Source organism: Sorex araneus, chromosome 9, assembly GCF_027595985.1.
Source record: "Sorex araneus isolate mSorAra2 chromosome 9, mSorAra2.pri, whole genome shotgun sequence".
Taxonomy (NCBI): Eukaryota; Metazoa; Chordata; class Mammalia; order Eulipotyphla; family Soricidae; genus Sorex; species Sorex araneus.
The window spans coordinates 7872328-7891388 of NC_073310.1; the positions used below are offsets into that span (position 1 = coordinate 7872328).

Genomic DNA, 19061 nt, shown 5'->3' on the forward strand with positions numbered 1-19061 from the left:
AGGTAAGAGTCATGGTCCAATTTATTGAGCACGTACTCTATGCCCGAGGGTTTTCAGGAGTCCCCATGTATTACATTTAGACTTAAGGCCACCTTTTAACGTAGGAAGAAGTCTTAGAGAGGGAGCGGTGGTAGGGAGTGTTCCTCCTAGGCAGCTGACCCTGGTTTGATGCCCGGTACCACGTGGTCTCCTGGGCATTGCCAGGTGAGGTAGTAGAGGCCCCCAGGCACCTTGGGGACGTGCTAAGTCCCTTGCTGTGGGGATCCCCCACATAGCCCGAGCAGCACCCCAATCTCCAGCTGGATTGAACTGCCTGCCCAGCTGGCTGAGAGTCGCCAGGAGGGCCCCCCACCCCCCCCACCCCCCCACCCCACACCAAGCACCGTGCCGGAGAGATTCTGTCCGCGTGCGGGCTATCGCTAGCCACCTTCTCCATCGTGGAAATGAGGACGAGAGAACTTTTTTGCAGCACTTACTCATGTAAGACAATGATCCACCACGGAGGGCGACATGACCGACGTTTGGTTTTGTTGGGGTGGGGGCCACACCAGCTGGTGCTCAGAGTTTATGCCTGGCGGGACTCTGAGGACCATCTCGGGGGCCAGGGACCACCCTCCAGTCAGCCTTACCCGCTGAGAAGGAGGAAGAGAACTTACTGTCTCCCGCCCCCCCCCCACCCCGTCCCTGCCATAAAGGACCTTTTCATGAGACACGACGGTTATTTTCTAAATAACTGAGGAGTGCGGCACTCGCAAGCATCATCAAGGATTGCTTTCATCCCCGCTCCATAGAAGGTGCCTGCCCTCCCGTGTCTGCCGCAAATCCCCTGTCGCGTAGCCTTGGAAAAACTCCACACGCTCTTGTTTGGCGGCGCGGATCTCAGTTACTATGGAAATGTGTTTTGTTTGCCGCTGAAGTGCGGCTGACCTACATTGCGCTCGCTTCAGGTGGAATGTACAGAGACGCGATCTGACAGTCCCGGGGCCGGCTGTCACGCTCTGCCCGCGGTCTGTGCTCAGTGCTTGTGCCCGTTCGCTGTAGGAAGGACTTTCTTCCTGGGCAGGGGGGTGCACAGCCCTGCTCGGCTTCTCTCGAACCAGGGACCTGCGTCTCTTGATCCCCCTTCACCGTCCCACCCGCAGGAAGATCACGTTTCTTCTTGCCTCCCTAGTGTGTCTTGTCGCCGTGTCCCCGGGGGGGTCCCACGCGTGGCTGCGATGCTCACACGCTTGCTTGGTCACACCCTGGGGTTCCACACAGGTGGTCCGGCAGTTGCCTGGGAGCCCTTTTGGCAGGGAGGGGCGAGATCGGAGATCATGAACTTGTAGCCTCACCCCTGCGGGTGCTCTAAGCCCTGAGCCACACTGCCAGGTCCACGGAACTAGCTTTGACTTTACAACCCCCCGAAAGGGCGCTCCGGGTTCCCAGTTTACAGAGCGCACTGTGACAAGGGCTGAGCGGGGGGTCACTCAGTAGCCCTATGCAGTGGGCACTATCCAGGTGGCAAGTCCCCCCCGCCCTTCCGGGGCAGCCCAGTGGAGGAAGGGCAGGGAAGATGGAGAAGAGAAAAACCAGCTCCGGAGGTGATGGGAAGTCCACGGGTGTGGACGGGACTGGTGCAGAGCATTTGGTGAGCAGTTTAGCTTTGTCTTGAGGACAGGAGGCAGCTGTGAAGGTTTGGTTTTCTTGGGGGGTGGGGCTTTGTTTGTTTGTTTGTTGGTTTTGACTTTTTGAGTCATACCCACAATGCTCAGGAGTTACTCCTGGCAGTGCTCGGGGGACCCTACAGGATGGTGGGGATCCAACCCGTGTCGGCTGCATGCAAGGCAAACGCCCTAGTCACTGTCTGTACTGTTGCTCCCGCCCCAGACATGGAGGTTTTGTAAACAGGAGCCAGCAATCATTAGGCGTAATCTCTAGAAAGAACCTTCTGGAAGGAGGCTCAGTTGGCCCTTCCTCATGACATGGAGCTGGTTTCCGGGGAGTGGCCATCCATCAAGATGCCTTAGAAAGTTCTCGCCATCGACCAGGAGATAGCTCAGCCGCTAAAGTGCCTGATTCGTCCGTGTGAGGTTGTGAGTTCAATCCCTGGTGCCACCACGTACACCCAGCATGAACCTGGCAGCTCTGCCAAAGCCAAGGGTGTGCCAACACCACCACACTAAAGGTCTGAGCCTAGTGAGCTCTGTGGGCACGAGCGAGGCCCCTGGTGAGTACACACGCCAGGACCATCATGGCTCCTGGCCATGGCAACAACACAGAGGGAAGCCAGGAGAGGAGAAAGGATTCTGACAAACATCACTGGAGCCGTCTACATAGCGGCCCCTCCTGGGAGACTTGGCCCGTGACACAGTCAGCACCCAGGGGAGTCAGGCTGGCTTTGGTCCCTCACTTCAAAATGAGTTTCCTTGAGCCCGCCGTGAGTAATTGTCTTAGCAGCGAGTGTTTAATATTGTGGCATAGATCACATGCCTCATGTTAAGCTGCTGCTTCTTTAAAAAAAAAATCTTGATTTGTGGGGCAGGAGCGATAGTACAGAAGGGTGGGTGTTTGTCTCTCATGCAGTTGATCCGGGTTCGATCCTCAGCATCCCATAGGGCCCCCTGAGCACCGCCAGGAGTAATACCTGAGTGCAGAGCTCAGAGTAACCCCTTGAGCATCATCGGATGTGGCCCACCCAAAAATTAAAAAAAAAAATCTTGATTTGTCTTTTTGTTTTTTTTTTCTTTTTTTGGTCACAACCGGCGATGCACAGGGATTATTCCTGGCTCTACACTCAGGAATTACTCCTAGCAGTGCTCGGGGGACCATATGGGATGCTGGGAATTGAACCCTGGCTGGCCGCGTGCAAGGCAAATGCCCTCCCCGCTGTGCTATTGCTCCAGCCCCTTGATTTGTTTTTTGACTGAAACAAAACAGGCAAAACCGCAGCTTCTGGAAGAACCATTTGTTCTCACCCATCTTGTATCTCTCGGCATACTTGACCTTGGCCTTGCTCCAGGTCTCGCAGACGTTTAAGAGCAGGGTCTCTGCACGCATTCTTGTTTGTCCAAGGGGATGCCGACGGAGTAACCTGCGGGCATGAGGTGCATATAGTTCTAAACTTTCACTACAGACTTGACCTCTGACCTTTTGGCGAGTTCCTTCTGGCCCGTGGCAGCTGTCACTTTGAGGGGATGGGGCCCAGGCACAGGAGGGCGTCTGAGGTGGCATCAGCAGTTTGCGTGGGGAGTAGGGTCCACCCTGGGCCAGCACCGCCCTCCCGGGTTTCCTGAACTCGCCCTGTCTCCATGGCAACCACCCGGGTCTACAGCGGGAAGCAAGTAAACATCTCACAGTTGTCACTTGACGGGTCAGAGTGGATCAGCCAAGTGGTTTTGGGAGCTCAGCCTGCCCGGGTTCGAAGCTTATCTCCGCCGCTTCACTGTGACTGGACCTCCCCGCACCTCGGTTCCATCCATCCGTGAGTGGGCCGCTGAGGGTGCCTGTCCCCCGGGCTGAGGACTGAGTGGATTCACCCACGGTGCTGAGAACAGCGCCTGGCAAGTGTCAAGCCCTCGATGGCGATGACCACGCGGCCACCCTCTACGGACCCGGAGGCTCTCGGCTTCGCTTGGCACGCGAGTACAAGCTCTGTGCGGGGCTGAGCCCCACTCTAGGCCCTGCCTCGGGGACGGCAGCGCCCCGAACTCAGGATCCTTCACTTCAGGAGCTACGAAGGCGTCTAGCCTGGGTGGCGGGGAGGGGGAGGAGGGCCGGGGAGGAGAAAGGTAGCAATGACGGTGGGACAGGATGCCGGTGGGAGTGTCAGGGCGAAGGGGGCATTGTGGACGCTGCTCGGGTCCCCGTCCAGCTGCCCCTCTGGGAAAGGCATCAACTGCGCCAAGACCCAGGGGACGGGAGGAAGGACTTTACTCTCATCTCTTCTTAGATCATTATCGGGGCTGGGGCAATAGCACAGCGGGGAGGGCGTTTGCCTTGCAAGCGGCCGACCCGGGTTCAATTCCCAGCATCCCGTAGGGTCCCCCGAGCACCGCCAGGAGTAATTCCTGAGTGCAGAGCCAGAGTAACCCCTGTGCATCGCTGGGTGTGACCCAAAACGCAAAAAAAGAAAAAAGAAAAAAGAGCATAATTCTCTCTCTCTGAATACTACCATGCTGGGACCCAGTGCTCCCATGGAGGGTAGTCCTTCCTTGTTTACAGGTGAGAAAACAGGTGCCGAGGAGATCTTGTGCAGAGATTCTTCTTTGGGTGGTGGTGGTTGTTGTTGTTGTTGTTGTTGTTTGGGGGGAGGGTCACACCCAGCGATGCTCATAGCTGACTCCTGGCTCTCACTCAGGAATTACTCCTGGCAGTGCTCGGGGGCCCTATGGGATGCCGGGGATTGAACCTGATTGGCCGAGTGCAAGGCAAACGCCGTCCCCACTGCACTGTCACTCCAGCCCCAGTGCAGATTCCTGTGCAAAGTCGACCGCTTAGCAGGTGGCAGGTGCGGCCTTGTGGGTGCTGCGCCTGTGCAGGGGAGCCGGTGAGCATGACGGAGACTTGGAAGCAGGCGAGGCTGGTCTGAGTATCCGTGTGTGTCGGGGGCTGGACTCGCACTCAGCCTTGCGAGTGTAAGTCCGAAAGTTCGGGGTCTGATGCCGCCCGCGTGCCTGAGGACCAGCTCTGCTGTCCTTAGCGTCCCCCCGCCCCTCGCTCCCGAGCTGCCCGGGGCGGCTGGCTTCCCGGTGGCCACACCGCACTGTGTGTGAGCCCGATGCCTAAAGGGTGCGGCCCCCAGTGGGCGAGGACAGACAGCGAGGCGGAGGGAGCACAGCCTTGGGTGCGAGTGGAGGCCGAGTGAGCGAGCTCGCAGCCCCAGCGTGCGGGTCGTGGAGGGCGACGCGTGGGGCCGCACAGCCAGGGCGCGTGGAGAGCCCAGACGCCCAACTGCAGGGACGGAGCCATGGGGAGAGGGTCTGACTCTCGGCCCCGGGGTCTGACTCTCAGCCCTAGGGTCTAACTCAGAATTGGAGGGGGTCTGACTCTCAGCACTGGGGTCTAACTCAGAATTGGAGGGGGTCTGACTCTCAGCACTGGGGGTCTAACTCAGCACTGGGGTCTAACTCTCAGCACTGGGGGAGTCTAATTCTCAGCCCTGGGGGGTCTGACTCTCAGCACTGGGGGGTCTAATTCTCAGCACTGGGGGGGTTTCACTCTCAGCACTGGGGGGTCTGAGTCAGCACTGGGGGGGTCTGACTCTCAGCACTGGGGGGTCTGACTCAGCACTGGGGGGGTCTGACTCTCAGCACTGGGGGGTCTGACTCAGCACTGGGGGGGTCTGACTCTCAGCACTGGGGGGTCTCACTCTCAGCACTGGGGGGTCTGACTCTCAGCACTGGGGGGTCTAACTCAGCACTGGGGGGATCTCACTCTCAGCACTGGGGGTCTGACTCTCAGCACTGGGGGGGGTCTGACTCTCAGCACTGGGGGGATCTCACTCTCAGCACTGGGGGGTCTGACTCTCAGCACTGGGCCCTTCCTTGGGACTCTCAGCACTTTCATTGCTTCTTCCCTCCCCCACCCATCCCCCGCCATCCCCTAGGATCTGGGCTCCCTCTTTCCAGAGTGGGGGTGGGGTGCAGCCCTCCCCCGTGCCCGTCTTCGTCCTAGCCCCCCGCTCTGCCTCAGCTCCCGCCGTGCTCCCCTTGCCTCCCCGCTTTCCCGACTCTCCCTCCGGCCCATCCTCCTGCCAGCCAGGCGGCGGGGAAGACAGAATAGAATCCGCCCCTTCTGTCTCCCCAGCACCCCCCTCGCCCCCCTCCTCCGGGAATCCAAATCGGGAACTCTCCGTGCCCAAGCCGCCCCTTCCCCGCGGCAGGAAGGCCAGACGGCGGCTCCGAGCCGCGTCGTTCCTTGTTCCCCGACACCCCGAGCTTCCCATTTGGGGGGTCGTCGGCAGAGCACATGCTCGGGCAACCTGGCGTGGTGGAGCTGCTTAATTAGGGAGAGAAGGTTTCCCTGGGACATGCCCAGTTTTCCCCGGCGGGTTTTATTTCCTTCTCCAAGTCCCCCCTTCCCACCCCCCACCCCCCACACCCCCCGACAGCTAATTGCTACCTTTAGCGACGACGCCACCACACTCAGGCTGCCTTTCCTTTCTTCTCTGTGACACCAGTGTGAGTGGGGGAGAGGAGAGGAGATCTCCCTCCCGGCTTCCAGCTCTGCTCCCCCCCCCCACCAGCTCACCCACCGCTGGGGGGGGCCGGAGGCGAGGAGCGTGGGGCCCGTGGCCGGCTGTGCGCTGACCCTGTGCCAGGTGCGGGAATCTACCCAGGACCCAGAGTCTCTTCATGCTTAACCAGGTTCCCAGTCAAGAGGCAGGATAGGGGCTGGAGCGATAGCACAGCGGGGAGGGCGTTTGCCTTGCATGTGGCTGACCCGGGTTCGATTCTCAGCATCCCATACGGTCCCCCGAGCACCGCCAGGAGTAATTCCTGAGTGCATGAGCCAGGAGTAACCCCTGTGCACCACAATACTGGAGAATGCTCCGAACCCCAAACCAAGCCGATAACATTGGGGTGCCCCAGATGGAGCAGGTACAGTCTCCCCGCCTTCTCTGGATGGAATCTTGGGGACCATGAGCTTCTACAAACATGGCTCCAGTATGTGGGGACCAGGACTATTTCTCCAAAGCACACAGCCATCGCTGGGTCTGACCCAACAAGCAAAAAAAAAAAAAAAAAAAAGAGGCAGGATAACTTTTATTTTTTTGGTTGGGGAATAGAGCACACCTAGATATGCTCAGGGCTAATTCCTGGCTCTGCGCTCAGGGATCACACCTGGCGGGGTTCAGGGGATTATGTGGGGTGCCAGGATTAAATTAAGGTCAGCTGCATGCAAGGCAAGTACCCTAGAATCTGTACTATCTCCTCACTGCCACACACAAGCGCGTGCGCGCACACACACACACACACACACACACACACACACACACACACACCATGAAGAAAACTTTTTAGTGGTTTTGAAACATTGTAAACTTACAAAGCTTCCCTTGTAAGTGGAAACTCTAGCATTAACTGTTTTATAATCATGGTGCCTAAATATAAATTGAAAAATATCACTTGTATCACTTGTCTTCCCGTTGACCTTTGATTTGCTTGAGCGGGCGCCAGTAATGTCTCCATTTGTCCCTGTCGTGTGCTAGTGTAGCCCAATGATATCTGCTCGCTCCAGGAACAGGAAGAGCCTCAAACCGTTCATGCAGGGCTTTGACGAAGAACTCTGACCATCTCGTTGGTGGGCGGCCACGCAGTCTTTTTGACGTCCCGTGGAATCCAGTCGGTGACAGCTCTAGTCCAGCGGTCATCTCTGAATCGCATTACATGTCCGGCCCATCTGATTTTTGATGTCTTGGCAAACTAGACAGCGTCCCTGATTCTTGACCGTCGACGGAGGTCAGAACTCCGGATCCTTCTCTCACTTGAGTGAGACGTGATATTCTCAGCATAGCTCTTTCAATTCCTCTTTGGGATACCCGAATAGCATTCTCATCCTGTTTGCATAGGGCCCAGGTCTCTGAGGCGTACATTAGTGCAGGAAGAACGGTGGAATCGAAAAGATGTGCCTGGAGTTGGAGGTCTTTCGTCCTCTTAACCATTTCTTTGATGCTCTTGAAGGCATTCCACGCTGCTCTCTTCCTCCTGCGCAGTTCTGGCGCCAAGTCAGAAAATTATTGAAAATTGAAAAGTAATGGGGCTGGAGCAATAGCACAGCGGGTAGGGCGTTTGCCTTGCACACGGCCGACCCGGGTTCAAATCCCAGCATCCCATATGGTCCCCTGAGCACCGACAGGGGTGATTCCTGAGTGCAGAGCCAGGAGTAACCCCTGTGCATCTCTGGGTGTGACCCAAAAAGCAAAAAAAAAAAAGAAAGAAAACGTGAGCTTAGGCTAGAGCGCTGGCCAGAGGGTCACAGAGGAAGCTGGGGGGAAGGGCAAAGGGACGGAACGCGTGAGGCCCCGAGTTGGGGCCCCGGGACGACATTGCCCTCCACCAGCACCGCCAGGTAGAGTCCCAGTGCTCACGGAGCACTGCTAGGGAGGCCTCCCACCCGCCACGGCAGCCCTGCTCTGCTCCAGTGCTCCTGCCTGCCCTCTCGATCCGGGGGTAATCACAGGCTCCCTGCAGCCAGGCGGAGGGGTCCCGTTCCAGAGATGAGGACACTGAGGCCCGAAGAGGCGAGACAGACATTCCCCCAGCCCCGCCCTTTTTCTCACAGCTGTCACCTGCCTCTTTGAATTCAAGGGGTGGGGCACAGCCCGGAAGAGCGTGTCCCCCAGTCTCCACTGCCCATCCTGGCCTGCCCCTGCCCCTGCCCCTGCAGGCGGTCACCCCCATGGCACGGCGGGGTCAGGCCCTCGGGGAGGAGGGGGTCGTGCTGCTGGGGATCTCCGCCCCCCACAGTTGACACGGAGCCCTCAAAGCCACCGCAGACCCCAGGGAGTGGCCCCCCCCCCCGCTCCCGCCCGCGCTTGAAACGCGATCCCGGGAGCGCTCCTTGTCCTGGGCCAGCGGGCAGGAGGGCAGCGGGCAGGGCCGTGTCCCCTGGCCACACCGCAGGCCCATTAGGAGTCGCTCTGAGAGCTCTCCCGGGCTGATGAATGGCCCGGCGCTGGCCTGGGGCGTCATTACGGCTCAGCCCGGGGGGGGCGGGGGGCCCTGCGGGTCTTTCCTGCTAATAATAATTGATGTCTCTGTGTGGTCGCAGGGCAAGTTCTATCTGGTCATCGAAGAGCTGAGCCAGCTGTTCCGCTCGCTGGTCCCCATCCAGCTGTGGTACAAATACATCCTGGGCGACGAGTCGGCCAACAGCTACTTCCTGGGCGGGGTGCTGATCGTGTTGTACAGCCTCTGCAAGGTGGGGTGGCCTCGGGGGGCTCTGGGTGCACCCGCCCGAGCAGCACGGGGCTCCGGCAGGGCCTGGGGGCTGGGGAGGGGGGCCGGGTCTTGGTCTCTTCCTCATCCCATCAGGTGAGCCACCGCTGGGTGGTCTCCAAGTGGGATTCCCCAGGAGTGAGCGGCTCCCACCTCTGTCTGGTCCCAGGGCCTTTCAGCCCCCCCCCCCCAAAGAAGCCCTGCACGCCCTGAGCGGTCACTCCTCATCCCTCCACCCTCTCCTTGTCCCTTTCACTGAGGGGATGTGTCACTTGTGCTCGGGGGACCGTGTGTGTGTGGTGCCGGGGATCGAACCTGGCTCTCCCTTCCTCCTCCTCCTTTCGCTTTTCTCCTCTTTGTGCTGGAGAGCAAACCCCAAGCTCCGTTCCCAGCGGAGACACTCATCTTTTATTTGTTTCCCAAATTAGTTTCCGCCCTTTGAGGAAAATCAGTTCACCATGAGTTTGGAACCCCAGAGAACTTCAGGGGTACAACTGACGACCTCACTCTGTGTCTCGGACTCACCTTGGCCACCCCCAAAGTTCCAGTGCTGGCCCTCCCATCCCGATTCTCGCTCCCCGATCCTCCTTCCCACCCCCCTCCCCCAACCCGCCACACACACCCCTACGCATAGTCCCGGATTCCAGGGGAGAGCTGGGGACTGACCACCTGTCCCTTTGCTTCAGTGAGTTCGGGTCCCCATCTGGCTGAGACTGTCCGTGGCTGTCCCTCACACCTCAGCTTACTATACCCACATCAGCACCCGCCACTGCCAGGGGTCTTTCGGCTCCTGTGGCCTCCAGTGTTTCTGCCTATTTCCGAGACCTGGGCATCATGGTCCCGAGATCTGGCGTCCTTCTCCCCTTCCCGTGGCCCCCGGCGCCCTCCTCTTGGGGCCCCTCCTTCGCTGCCTTCCCGGTTCTCTGCCAGGTGCCCATTCCAGGCCCGGACACGGAGGGCAGCGCCAGAGAAGGAACTTCCCCACCGCCACGCAGGTAGATAACAGAATGTGCGCAGCCTCCGGTGCCTACAGCCTTCAGCCGCTGCCTCTGAACTTGCATTCTAGCCCCTGGACATCCGGGCATGCATCTCCTTTTTTTTTTTTTTAATTTTTTTTATTAGAGAATCACTGTGATGTACAGTTTACAAACTTAAGAACTTTTTTTTTTTTTGCTTTTTGGGTCACACCCAGCGATGCTCAGGGGTTACTCCTGGCTTTGCACTCAGGAATTACTCCTGGTGGTGCTTGGGGGACCATATGGGATGCTGGGGATCGAACCCGGGTCAGCCGCGTGCAAGGCAAACACACTACCCGCTGTGCTATCGCTCCGGCTCCACAAACTTAAGAACTTTTGTGTTTGCATTTTACTCATACAGTGATTGTTTACCCATCCCTCCACCAGTGCCCATTCCCCTCCACCAATGATCCCAGTATCCCTCTCACCACCCGCACCCTATCCCCCACCACCCCACCCTGCCTCTGTGGCAGGGCATTCCCCTTTGTTCTCTCTCCTTTTGGGTATTGTAGTTTGCAATAGAGATATTGAGTGGCCACCATGTTCGGTCTATAGTCTACTTTCAGCACACATCTTTCAACCCAAATGGCTCCTCCCGACATCTTCTACTTGGTGTTTCCTTCTCTATCTGGGCTGCCTTTTCCCCCAGCATGGACATGCATCTCCTTGACTGCAGAGAAGTGCCCAGAGCATTTCTGGATTGTTGATACACACCTGCCCATCCCCTAACAAAAATAAATGCTTCCTCTTGGGGCCAGAGCCATAGCATAGCAGGGAGGGCGTTTGCCTTGCATGCAGCTGACCCGGGTTCATCCCAGGCGTCCCATAGGGTCCTCCCATCACTGCCAGGAGGGATTCCTGAGTGCAGAGCCAGGAGGAAGCCCTGAGCATCGTTGGATGTGACCCAAAGAAGCCAAAGAACAAAATGCTCCCTCTTCCCTATTTATGCTTTTGTTGTTGTTGTTATGGGACCTCACCTGGCAGTGGTCAGGACTTCCTCCTGGCTCTGCACTCAGGGATCAGTCCTGGCAGGATCAGTCCAGCACCCTATATGGGGTCGATACAGGGTGCTGGAGATTGGGACCATGTGAGGCTGGTGCCCCGCCCGCTGTGCTGTCTCTCCAGTCCCCACTTCCCTGTCTGCTTCTCTATTTCTGGCTTTCGAGAGTCCAAGGGGAACACATGTGTCTTCTCTTCCATTCTCCCACTCAGCAGGTCTAGCCTAGCAACCATACCATGCCTCCCCTCCTTCTCCTCCACCTCTTCCTCCTCCTCCTCCTCCTCCTCTTCATCTTTCTGCTCCTTCTCCATCTCCCACATCTGGGTGGTTCACTGAGGTTACTCCCAGCTTAGGGTTCAAGGGTCGCTCCTGGCAGTGCTTGAGGGACCATAGTGCCAGGGAGGGGACTCGGGTCTCATGCATGCAGAACATGTGCTCCAGCTCTCTGAACTCTCTCTCCAGCCTCCCCCCCCCCTCTTTTGCCTTTTGGGTCACACCCAGTGATGCTCAGGGGTTACTCCTGGCTCTGCACTCAGGAATGACTTCTGGCAGTGCTCGTATGGGATGCTGGGATTCGAACCCCGGTCAGCCACATGCAAGAAAACACCCTCCCCACTGTGCTACTGTTCTAGATCTCCAGCCCCTTTGCCCCTGCTTCTGATTGGGGCTGGCAGTGACTGTCTATAGTGCTGGGTGCACACTGAACCCTGACCCCTGACTGGGCTCAGAAGAAGAGTTCTGGGATTGATTAGCAATGCCTGCCTTGGCCTGAGAAGGGGCAAGAGTGCTGCGGTTGGTTGGTAATGCCTGTCCTGGCAGGGGCCGTGGGGGCAGACCCTCTGCATGCTGTAGACAGACTGTCCTCGCTCGGGCAGGGGAGGGAGTTAATGATGTAAGGCGGCAAGAGACCCCCCAGGGGAAAGAGACATTTAAAGTGTCCCTTGTGCGTGTTCCAGACAAGGAGTTGGTTTGGGGATGGACAGAGTCCTTGAATCCTTGTCACACACTGCCCTCCTCTTCTCCTAGTCCTTCGACATCTGCGGCCGTGTGGGCGGAGTGAGGAAAGCCCTGAAACTTCTCTGCACCCCTCAGGTGAGTCAGCTTCCGAGGAGCCTGACTGGCAAAGTCAGAGGGAGCAGAAGCAGACACCGACCCCTGGGCATCACCCCGGTGGGGGCCCACGGATACCCTTCCCTTGTCTGTCCTCACTTGGGGGCCCAGACACACACCACACACACACACACACACAGAGTCCGGGCTGGTGTCCACACAGTGAGTGCTGGTGCGGGCCAGCCGTAGCTTTCTCTGGCTTTCAGACTTGCCAGAGTGCTCACCGAGTCTCCCTTCAGAGTGCTGGCAGTGCTGGCCAGGGTCATGCCCGTTTGCGGTGGCACCTGCAATGCAGCTGGAAACCAGGATGGTTCTAGGAATCTTTAGAGCTGCCAGGCACAGAGGGGTAGCGGGGCAGGAGCAACAACACTGGCACCCGCGCTCAGACTGAGGGCCTCAGGCGTGCCAGGCAGGCGCCTCCCCCTGGGCCTCTGGCCCCCGCGCGATCGCCCACCAACACCAGCCCTGCGTGTCTGTCTTCCCGCCCTAACACAGAACTACGGAGTGCGGGCCACTGGGCAGCAGTGCACAGAAGCCGGTGACATCTGTGCCATCTGCCAGGCGGAGTTCAGGGACCCTCTGATCCTGATGTGCCAGGTGAGCAGGGCTGAGCAGGCCCGGGGGGCCTGACTCTGGGGGCCCTGCGGGGCGAGACCCTGAGGTTGTGGGCCTGTCCCAGGTCCGGGCCTGGGGCTCCGAGACGTGCTTCTGGAGCAGCGTGGTTGGAGTTAGTGGCGCTGAAGCTCGGCGCGGCCCCTTTTGGTAAGGGGGTGGCCTCTAGCAAGTGACCCCGCCCTCCTGAGCCTCAGTGCTGCTGGTTAAAGGAGAAGACGAAGGATTCAGGAGGGGACAGTGCCGGGATACTGCCAGGACAAATCTCAGCTGCACTCGGACCCTGGGTGGGCCATGCCATCTCCCAGAGTCTTTTTTTTTTTTTGCTTTTGCTTTTTGGGTCACACCCAGACATGCTCAGGGGTTACTCCTGGCTCTGCACTCAGGAGCCAGGTAGTGCTCGGGGGACCATATGGGATACTAGGGATCAAACCCAGGTCAGCCGCATGCAAAGAAATGCCCTGCCCACTGTACTGTCCCGGCAGCCCCGTCTTTTTATTTATTTTTTCTTCACTATATGGACAGCGGGTAGGGCGTTTGCCTTGCATGCGGCTGACCCGGGTTCAATTCCCAGCATCCCATATGGTCCCCCGAGCACCACAAGGAGTAATTCCTGAGTGCAGAGCCAGGAGTAACCTCTGTACATCACTGAGTGTGACCCAAAAAGCTAAAAAATAATAATAATAATAATAATAATAATAATAAGTGATCCCTGAGCATAGCCAGGTGTGCCACCTCAAAAAAAAATTAAAATTAAAAATAAAATACAAAAAGAGCACTGCTGGGCCTGAGCAGCCAAAGCACCGAAGCACCAGACTCATGCGGTACAGTCGGGAGCAGTGCCTTGACCCCTGAGCACTGCTGGGGAGTCCTCCCCTACCCCCAACAAAAAGTGAGCACGGGCCGGAGCGATAGTACAGCAGGGAGGGCGCTTACCTTGCACACGGCCAACAGGTTCAATCCCCGCATCCCATATGGTCCCCTGAGCCCCACCAGGAGTGACCCCTGAGTGCAGAGCCAGGCGTAAGCCCTGAGCACCACCGGGTGTGGCCCCCAGACAAAACCCAGAATAATCCCGACTCATGGGCTACTCCGTGCTACTCCTGGGAGCGCTCGGCTCCCCTGACTCTCCCACCCAGTTGGCGCCTGTCACCAGCAGCCTCGTCACCTTGTCATCCACAGCTGGCGTCATCAGCCCGTAGCACACAGGACAGGTGGGTGCATCTCAGGCCCCTGGCGTGTCCCTCCTCCTCCTGCTCTCTCTTGCCTGGACCCGGGGTGCTGAGACGCCAGCTGAGCACTGAGTCTGGAGCCCAGGGCCCCCTCACACACAGCGGGGAGGCCCAGCGTACACGGACCCCGGGCCCTCCTCCGGAGCCTGCGTTCTCCTCAGGGACACGGTCGTGCCGCCCACAAACGACCGTGAGAGAAGGCGGGCCGTGGTGCGGGCCACGTGGGAGAGATTCCTGCACTGTCCCCAGGGCCCGGGAGGGGGCAAAGAGTTGCAGTCGAGAAGGGTTTTTGGAAGGAGGCAGAACCTGTAGACTGGATGGAAGTAACGAAGGCCCTGCGGACCCCCATCTCCACCTTCCGGGCGCGCAGGACGGGGCGGATGGTGCCCTTTGCGGGTATCTGCACATCTCTTGGTTTGTGCTGTTTGGGGATTTTAGGAGACTGGGGGGTTGTTTCGTTTTTGTTCTTGTGTTTGGTTTGGGGGCGATACCCAGGGATGCTCAGGGATCACTCCCGGTGGGGCGTGGGGGTCCAGCTGAGCCGGGCTTCTAACTGCGGTCCGCTTGTACAAGCATATTACCTGCTGTCCTGTCTAAACCAAGATTTTTTTTTTCAGTTTGCTGTTTTGTTGGGGAGGGGGCTTCCCTGGCAGTGCTTGGGGAACCCTGGGGGCTGGGACAGGAACCCGGGATTCCCACGTGCAAAGATTGTGCTCTGGCCCAGAGACCCAGCTCCCTGGCCTCATGTTTATTTTATTTTCACTTTTTAGTTTTCGGGCTACACCCAGCAGTGCAAAGGGCTCATCCCTGGCTCTGTGCCTAAGGGTCTCCCCTGGAGGGGCTCGAGGGAGCAAGGAAAATGCCTACCCACTGTACTATCTCTTTTGCCCTTTGTTTTATTTATTTTTATTTATTTATTTTCTTTTTGGATCACACCCAGCAGTGCACAGGGGTCACTCCTGGCTCTTCACTCAGGAACTACCCCTGGCGGTGCTCAGGGGACCATATAGGATGCTGGGAATCGAACCCGGGTCGGCCGAGCGCAAGGCAAACGCCCTATCCGCTGTGCTATCGCTCCAGCCTCCTGCCCTTTGTTTTTAAAAGGAGAATGTCATTGTCTGATCCAAAACTCCAAAAGGAAACTATGTGAATTGCAGCACGTCAGGGCCGTGTGGGACAAGGGCTGGTTCCAGATGAGAGAAGGTGTCAGCCCAGGTGGGAAGATGCATTTGAGGCCATCAGCACAAGATCTGGATTTGAATTCCTCAGAACGGATGAATTAAGTCTCTTAGTTTGACAGATGGCCACTGTGATGCCAGCTGATCATTTCAGGGAGAAAACCAGCGACCCGTGAATACCTTCCAAGAGAGGGTCGGGTGAGAGGCTTTGGATATCAGGAGCTTGGGAAGAAGACAGGGAAATTTCTGAGAAAATTTCAGGGTGATTTTGGGAACATTTAGTAGGAAGAGGCATTCTTCACTCTCTTCCCCCATTTCTATAAGTCTCATGTTATTCGGGAATAAAAGATTTACTTAAAAAGGTTTTGCAGGAGGGCTGGAGCGATAGCACAGCGGGTAGGGTGTTTGCCTTGCACACAGCCGACCCGGGTTCAAATCCCAGCGTCCCATATGGTCCCCTGAGCACTGCCAGGAGTAATTCCTGAGTGCAGAGCCAGGAGTAACCCCTGTGCATGGCCGGGTGTGACCCAAAAAGAAAAAAAAAACAAGGTTTTGCAGGGACAGAGCAATAGTACAGTGGATAGGCACTTGTCTTGCCTGCAGCTGACCCAGATTTGAGCCCCGGCATCCCATGTTGTCCCCCAAGCCCTGCCAGGTGTGATACCTGAACACAGAGCCAGAGGTTAGCACTGCTGGGTTTGGTCCCAAAACAAACAAAGATCTTAGGGCCAGAGAGAAGGTGCAGGGGTGAGGCATTTGCCTCACACATAGCTGACCCAGTTCTATCCACATCACCACATGGTCCCCCAAGCACTGCCAGGAGTAAACCCCGAGCACAGAGCCAGAAGTAGTAGCCCCTGAGCACTGCTCAGTACGGCCCACATCCCCTGCGATCCTAAAGACACAAACAGGGAAGTGGTGAAGGGGTTCCCGCCCTTGTCTTCCGCACCCCCAACTCCGACTGTCCTCGCAGGCAACCCTTGTCACCAGTCTCCTCCATGCATTTCCAGAGACGCCTTATAGAAATTAGACATCCATAGACACATCCATATATATGTGTGTGTATGTGTGTATATATAGGAACAAACATATGGTTTTCAACAACACGTAAGCTGAGACATATCCAACCCAAGATGCATTTGCCTCTTTCCTTGTTGAAATTCTGTCTGAAGACATTGTCCTAATTTGCTCAGCCTCCCCTTTCATGGGCAGACCGCGAGCCCGTCACTCTTCTCTGCCAAAAGGGCATTTAGTAGCTTTTCCTGCAAAGAGAAGGATGGCTGTGATCACAGAGCAGGGCTGGACACCTTGGCAGTGCCCACCTGGGCGGGGTGTGTGGATGAAATGAACTCATTCGGGCGAGGCTTTGAGGACTGTGTTCAGCACTGTTTGGGTTCAGCAAGGAGCAGGCTTGTTGGCTCTCACGTGCTATTGAGGGGACAGATTCCTTGTGGTGGAGTCACTAGGTTAGCAGGTACATTGACAGTTATTGCTAGATTAGGTTCTCTGAAGAGTGTGTCCACTTCAGGGAAGGCAGAGCCCCGGGACCTCCTGTCCCCAGCCTGCCCTGACAGTGTGATGAGGCATTTTGGAGCCGTGCTAATCTGACAGGTGACAAACGCTCTCTCAGTACAGTCCTCATTTGCATTTTCCTAATTATGAGCGCAATTGAGCATCATTTCGTATGCTTCAGAGCCATCTGTATTTCCTTCTCAGGAGCAGTGCTTATTTGAACATGATGTCAAGGTGAAAGTCTTGCTTCTTCCTTTCCGGAAATCTTGCCAAGACTTAGTCTGTTTCTCTCCTGTTCTTCCCATTTCACTCTGTCTTCCCAGATTTGGGTTAGTGTTCTTAGGAAGGGTTGGCCAAGACACAGTTATCTCAGATGTCGAAGCAAAGGGCATATCCCATGGTGGGAAAAACCCAGCACTTCATCTACCCATTCATGAGACCCAACATTCATCTATCCAATGTCCATCCATCCATCCATCCATCCACCCATCCACCCATCCACCCATCCATCCATCCATCCATCCGTCCATGATATCCTGCATCCATACAACATCCATTCATTATATCCAACATCCATCCATCCAAGAGCCTCATATCAATTCATGATATTCTTTTTTATTTATTTTTTATTTTTTGCTTTTTGGGTCATACCCAGAGATGCACAGGGGTTACTCCTGGATCTGCAGTCAAGAATTATTCTTGGCGGTGCTTGGGGAACCCCATGGGATGCTGGGAATCGAACCCGGGTCGGCCACATACAAGGCAAATGCCCTACCTGCTGTGCTATCGCTCCGGCCCCAGTTCATGATATTCTATATCTGTCCAATATCTATCCATTCATGATACCCAGCATCCATCCAGTCTCCATCATCCATCCTTAATACCTTGCATCCATATGATATCCATCAATCCATTCATCATATTTGATGTCCATCCATCCAAAAGCCATCTATCCATATGTGATATTATATATCTGTCCAGTATCCATGCATGATACCCAGCACTCACCCTTCAGTTTCCATCTATCCATCCATAATACCTTGCATCCATATGATATCCATCAATCCATTCATCATATTCAACATCCACCCATCCAATAGCCATCTATCCATCCATAATACTCTACATTTAGACGTTGATCTATCCATCCCTGATATTCATTACCATGAATGGATATATCCATCCACTCATGGTACCCAACATTCATCCACTCAGTATCCATTCATCCACCCATGATATCCTGCATCCATACAATATCCGTCTCTCCAACATCCATCCATCCAATCCCATCCATCCAGCCTTGATATCCACAATCCATGAATCCAGGATCCATCTATCCCTAACACCCAGTATCTACTCGACTCACACCTGCTCCTCTCCTGCCCGAGTGGATTCACATGGGCAGTAGATTCTGCTCTGACCTGTGTGCAAGGACCCCCTAGCCCTAAAGGAGGCATTTTGATGTCACCCCTGCAGTAGAGCGGGTGACTGAGGAAAGGCAGAGTGAACACCGTTCTCCACACCGGGCTGACTGAGAAGCAGCTTGCCCAGGAGAGTCAGCAACCAATGAGTGGAAACCAAACCTCCCTCCGTTTCTTGGTCATTCATTATGTCTAAGTACTGGTGCTAGGTGAGAGAAAGAGGGCCGGGGCACAGTGGATCCTGTTCATCTTGTTTCTAGCTTCCGTAGCCGGTGCTCTGTTATAAGCCTTTCCAGTTTCCTTCCTCACAGACACTCTAACGTGCAGAGATGGGCACCGGGAGTCTTCTGAGGCCCATCCAGGCCACCGGGCACTTGCCTGAGTCGTCCAGCATGTGCTTGAGGGGTCTTGCCTCTGGGCCTTTTCTTCTTTTGATGGGGGCCACACCCAGTGGCCGGGGCCATCCCTGGCACCAGCCTGACGTTCCTCCCAGAGCTCAGCCCTGATGCTGGCCTGCTCAGGACCTGGTCTGGGTCCAGACCTTGGCGGCCACCCCAGTCCCCTGGGCATCCTGGAACCAGGCAAACCACGCGCAGGTCCCACCCCTGCTCCCGGCCCTGCCTGGCTCCAGCTCATCTCTGGATCAACGCCGGAGTCGCTGACGGCAGCCTGGGGAGAGCAGGCCTGCAGGAGTCCCAGCTCAGCCCCCCACCCAGCATGGACCTGTCCCCCCCACCCCAGCACCTTGGAACGAGGCCCAAGAACATGCAGGAAAACCCTCCCGAGGGCCTGTGCCGTCTGCGCACACACCCCGCCCCCAGCCCCCAGCTCAGCGCTCAGCCACTCATGTGCCAGGGCACCTCCGACCTTGGGGTTGCTAGGGACATGTCCCTCTGTCACGGGAGCTCAGGGCCCTCTTCCCCCGCTGCCAGGTCTTATCCAGCTCTGCAGGCCACCTCGTGTGACCTCATTTGGCCAGCTGTCCTCCACCGCACCCCTACCCCCACACACTCAGAAGCATGGGGTCAGGGAAGTGCAGGAGCGGGGTGGGGGGGAGGG

General features: G+C 56.8%; 1 protein-coding gene across 3 annotated transcripts in view; it reads left to right on the forward strand.

Annotated features, from left to right (window-relative positions):
- The window catches only part of RNFT2 (ring finger protein, transmembrane 2), a 63540-nt gene that overhangs the window by 41108 nt on the left and 3371 nt on the right, over nt 1-19061 (forward strand). For all 3 annotated transcript variants that reach the window (XR_008631416.1, XR_008631415.1, XM_055147015.1), the window contains exons 8-10: nt 8755-8904; nt 11964-12029; nt 12543-12644. Coding sequence is in view for 1 of the 3 variants with exons in the window: in XM_055147015.1 (XP_055002990.1) it covers nt 8755-8904; nt 11964-12029; nt 12543-12644 (318 nt within the window). In the remaining 2 variants the exon portion in view is untranslated. The remainder of the gene's footprint in view (nt 1-8754; nt 8905-11963; nt 12030-12542; nt 12645-19061) is intronic.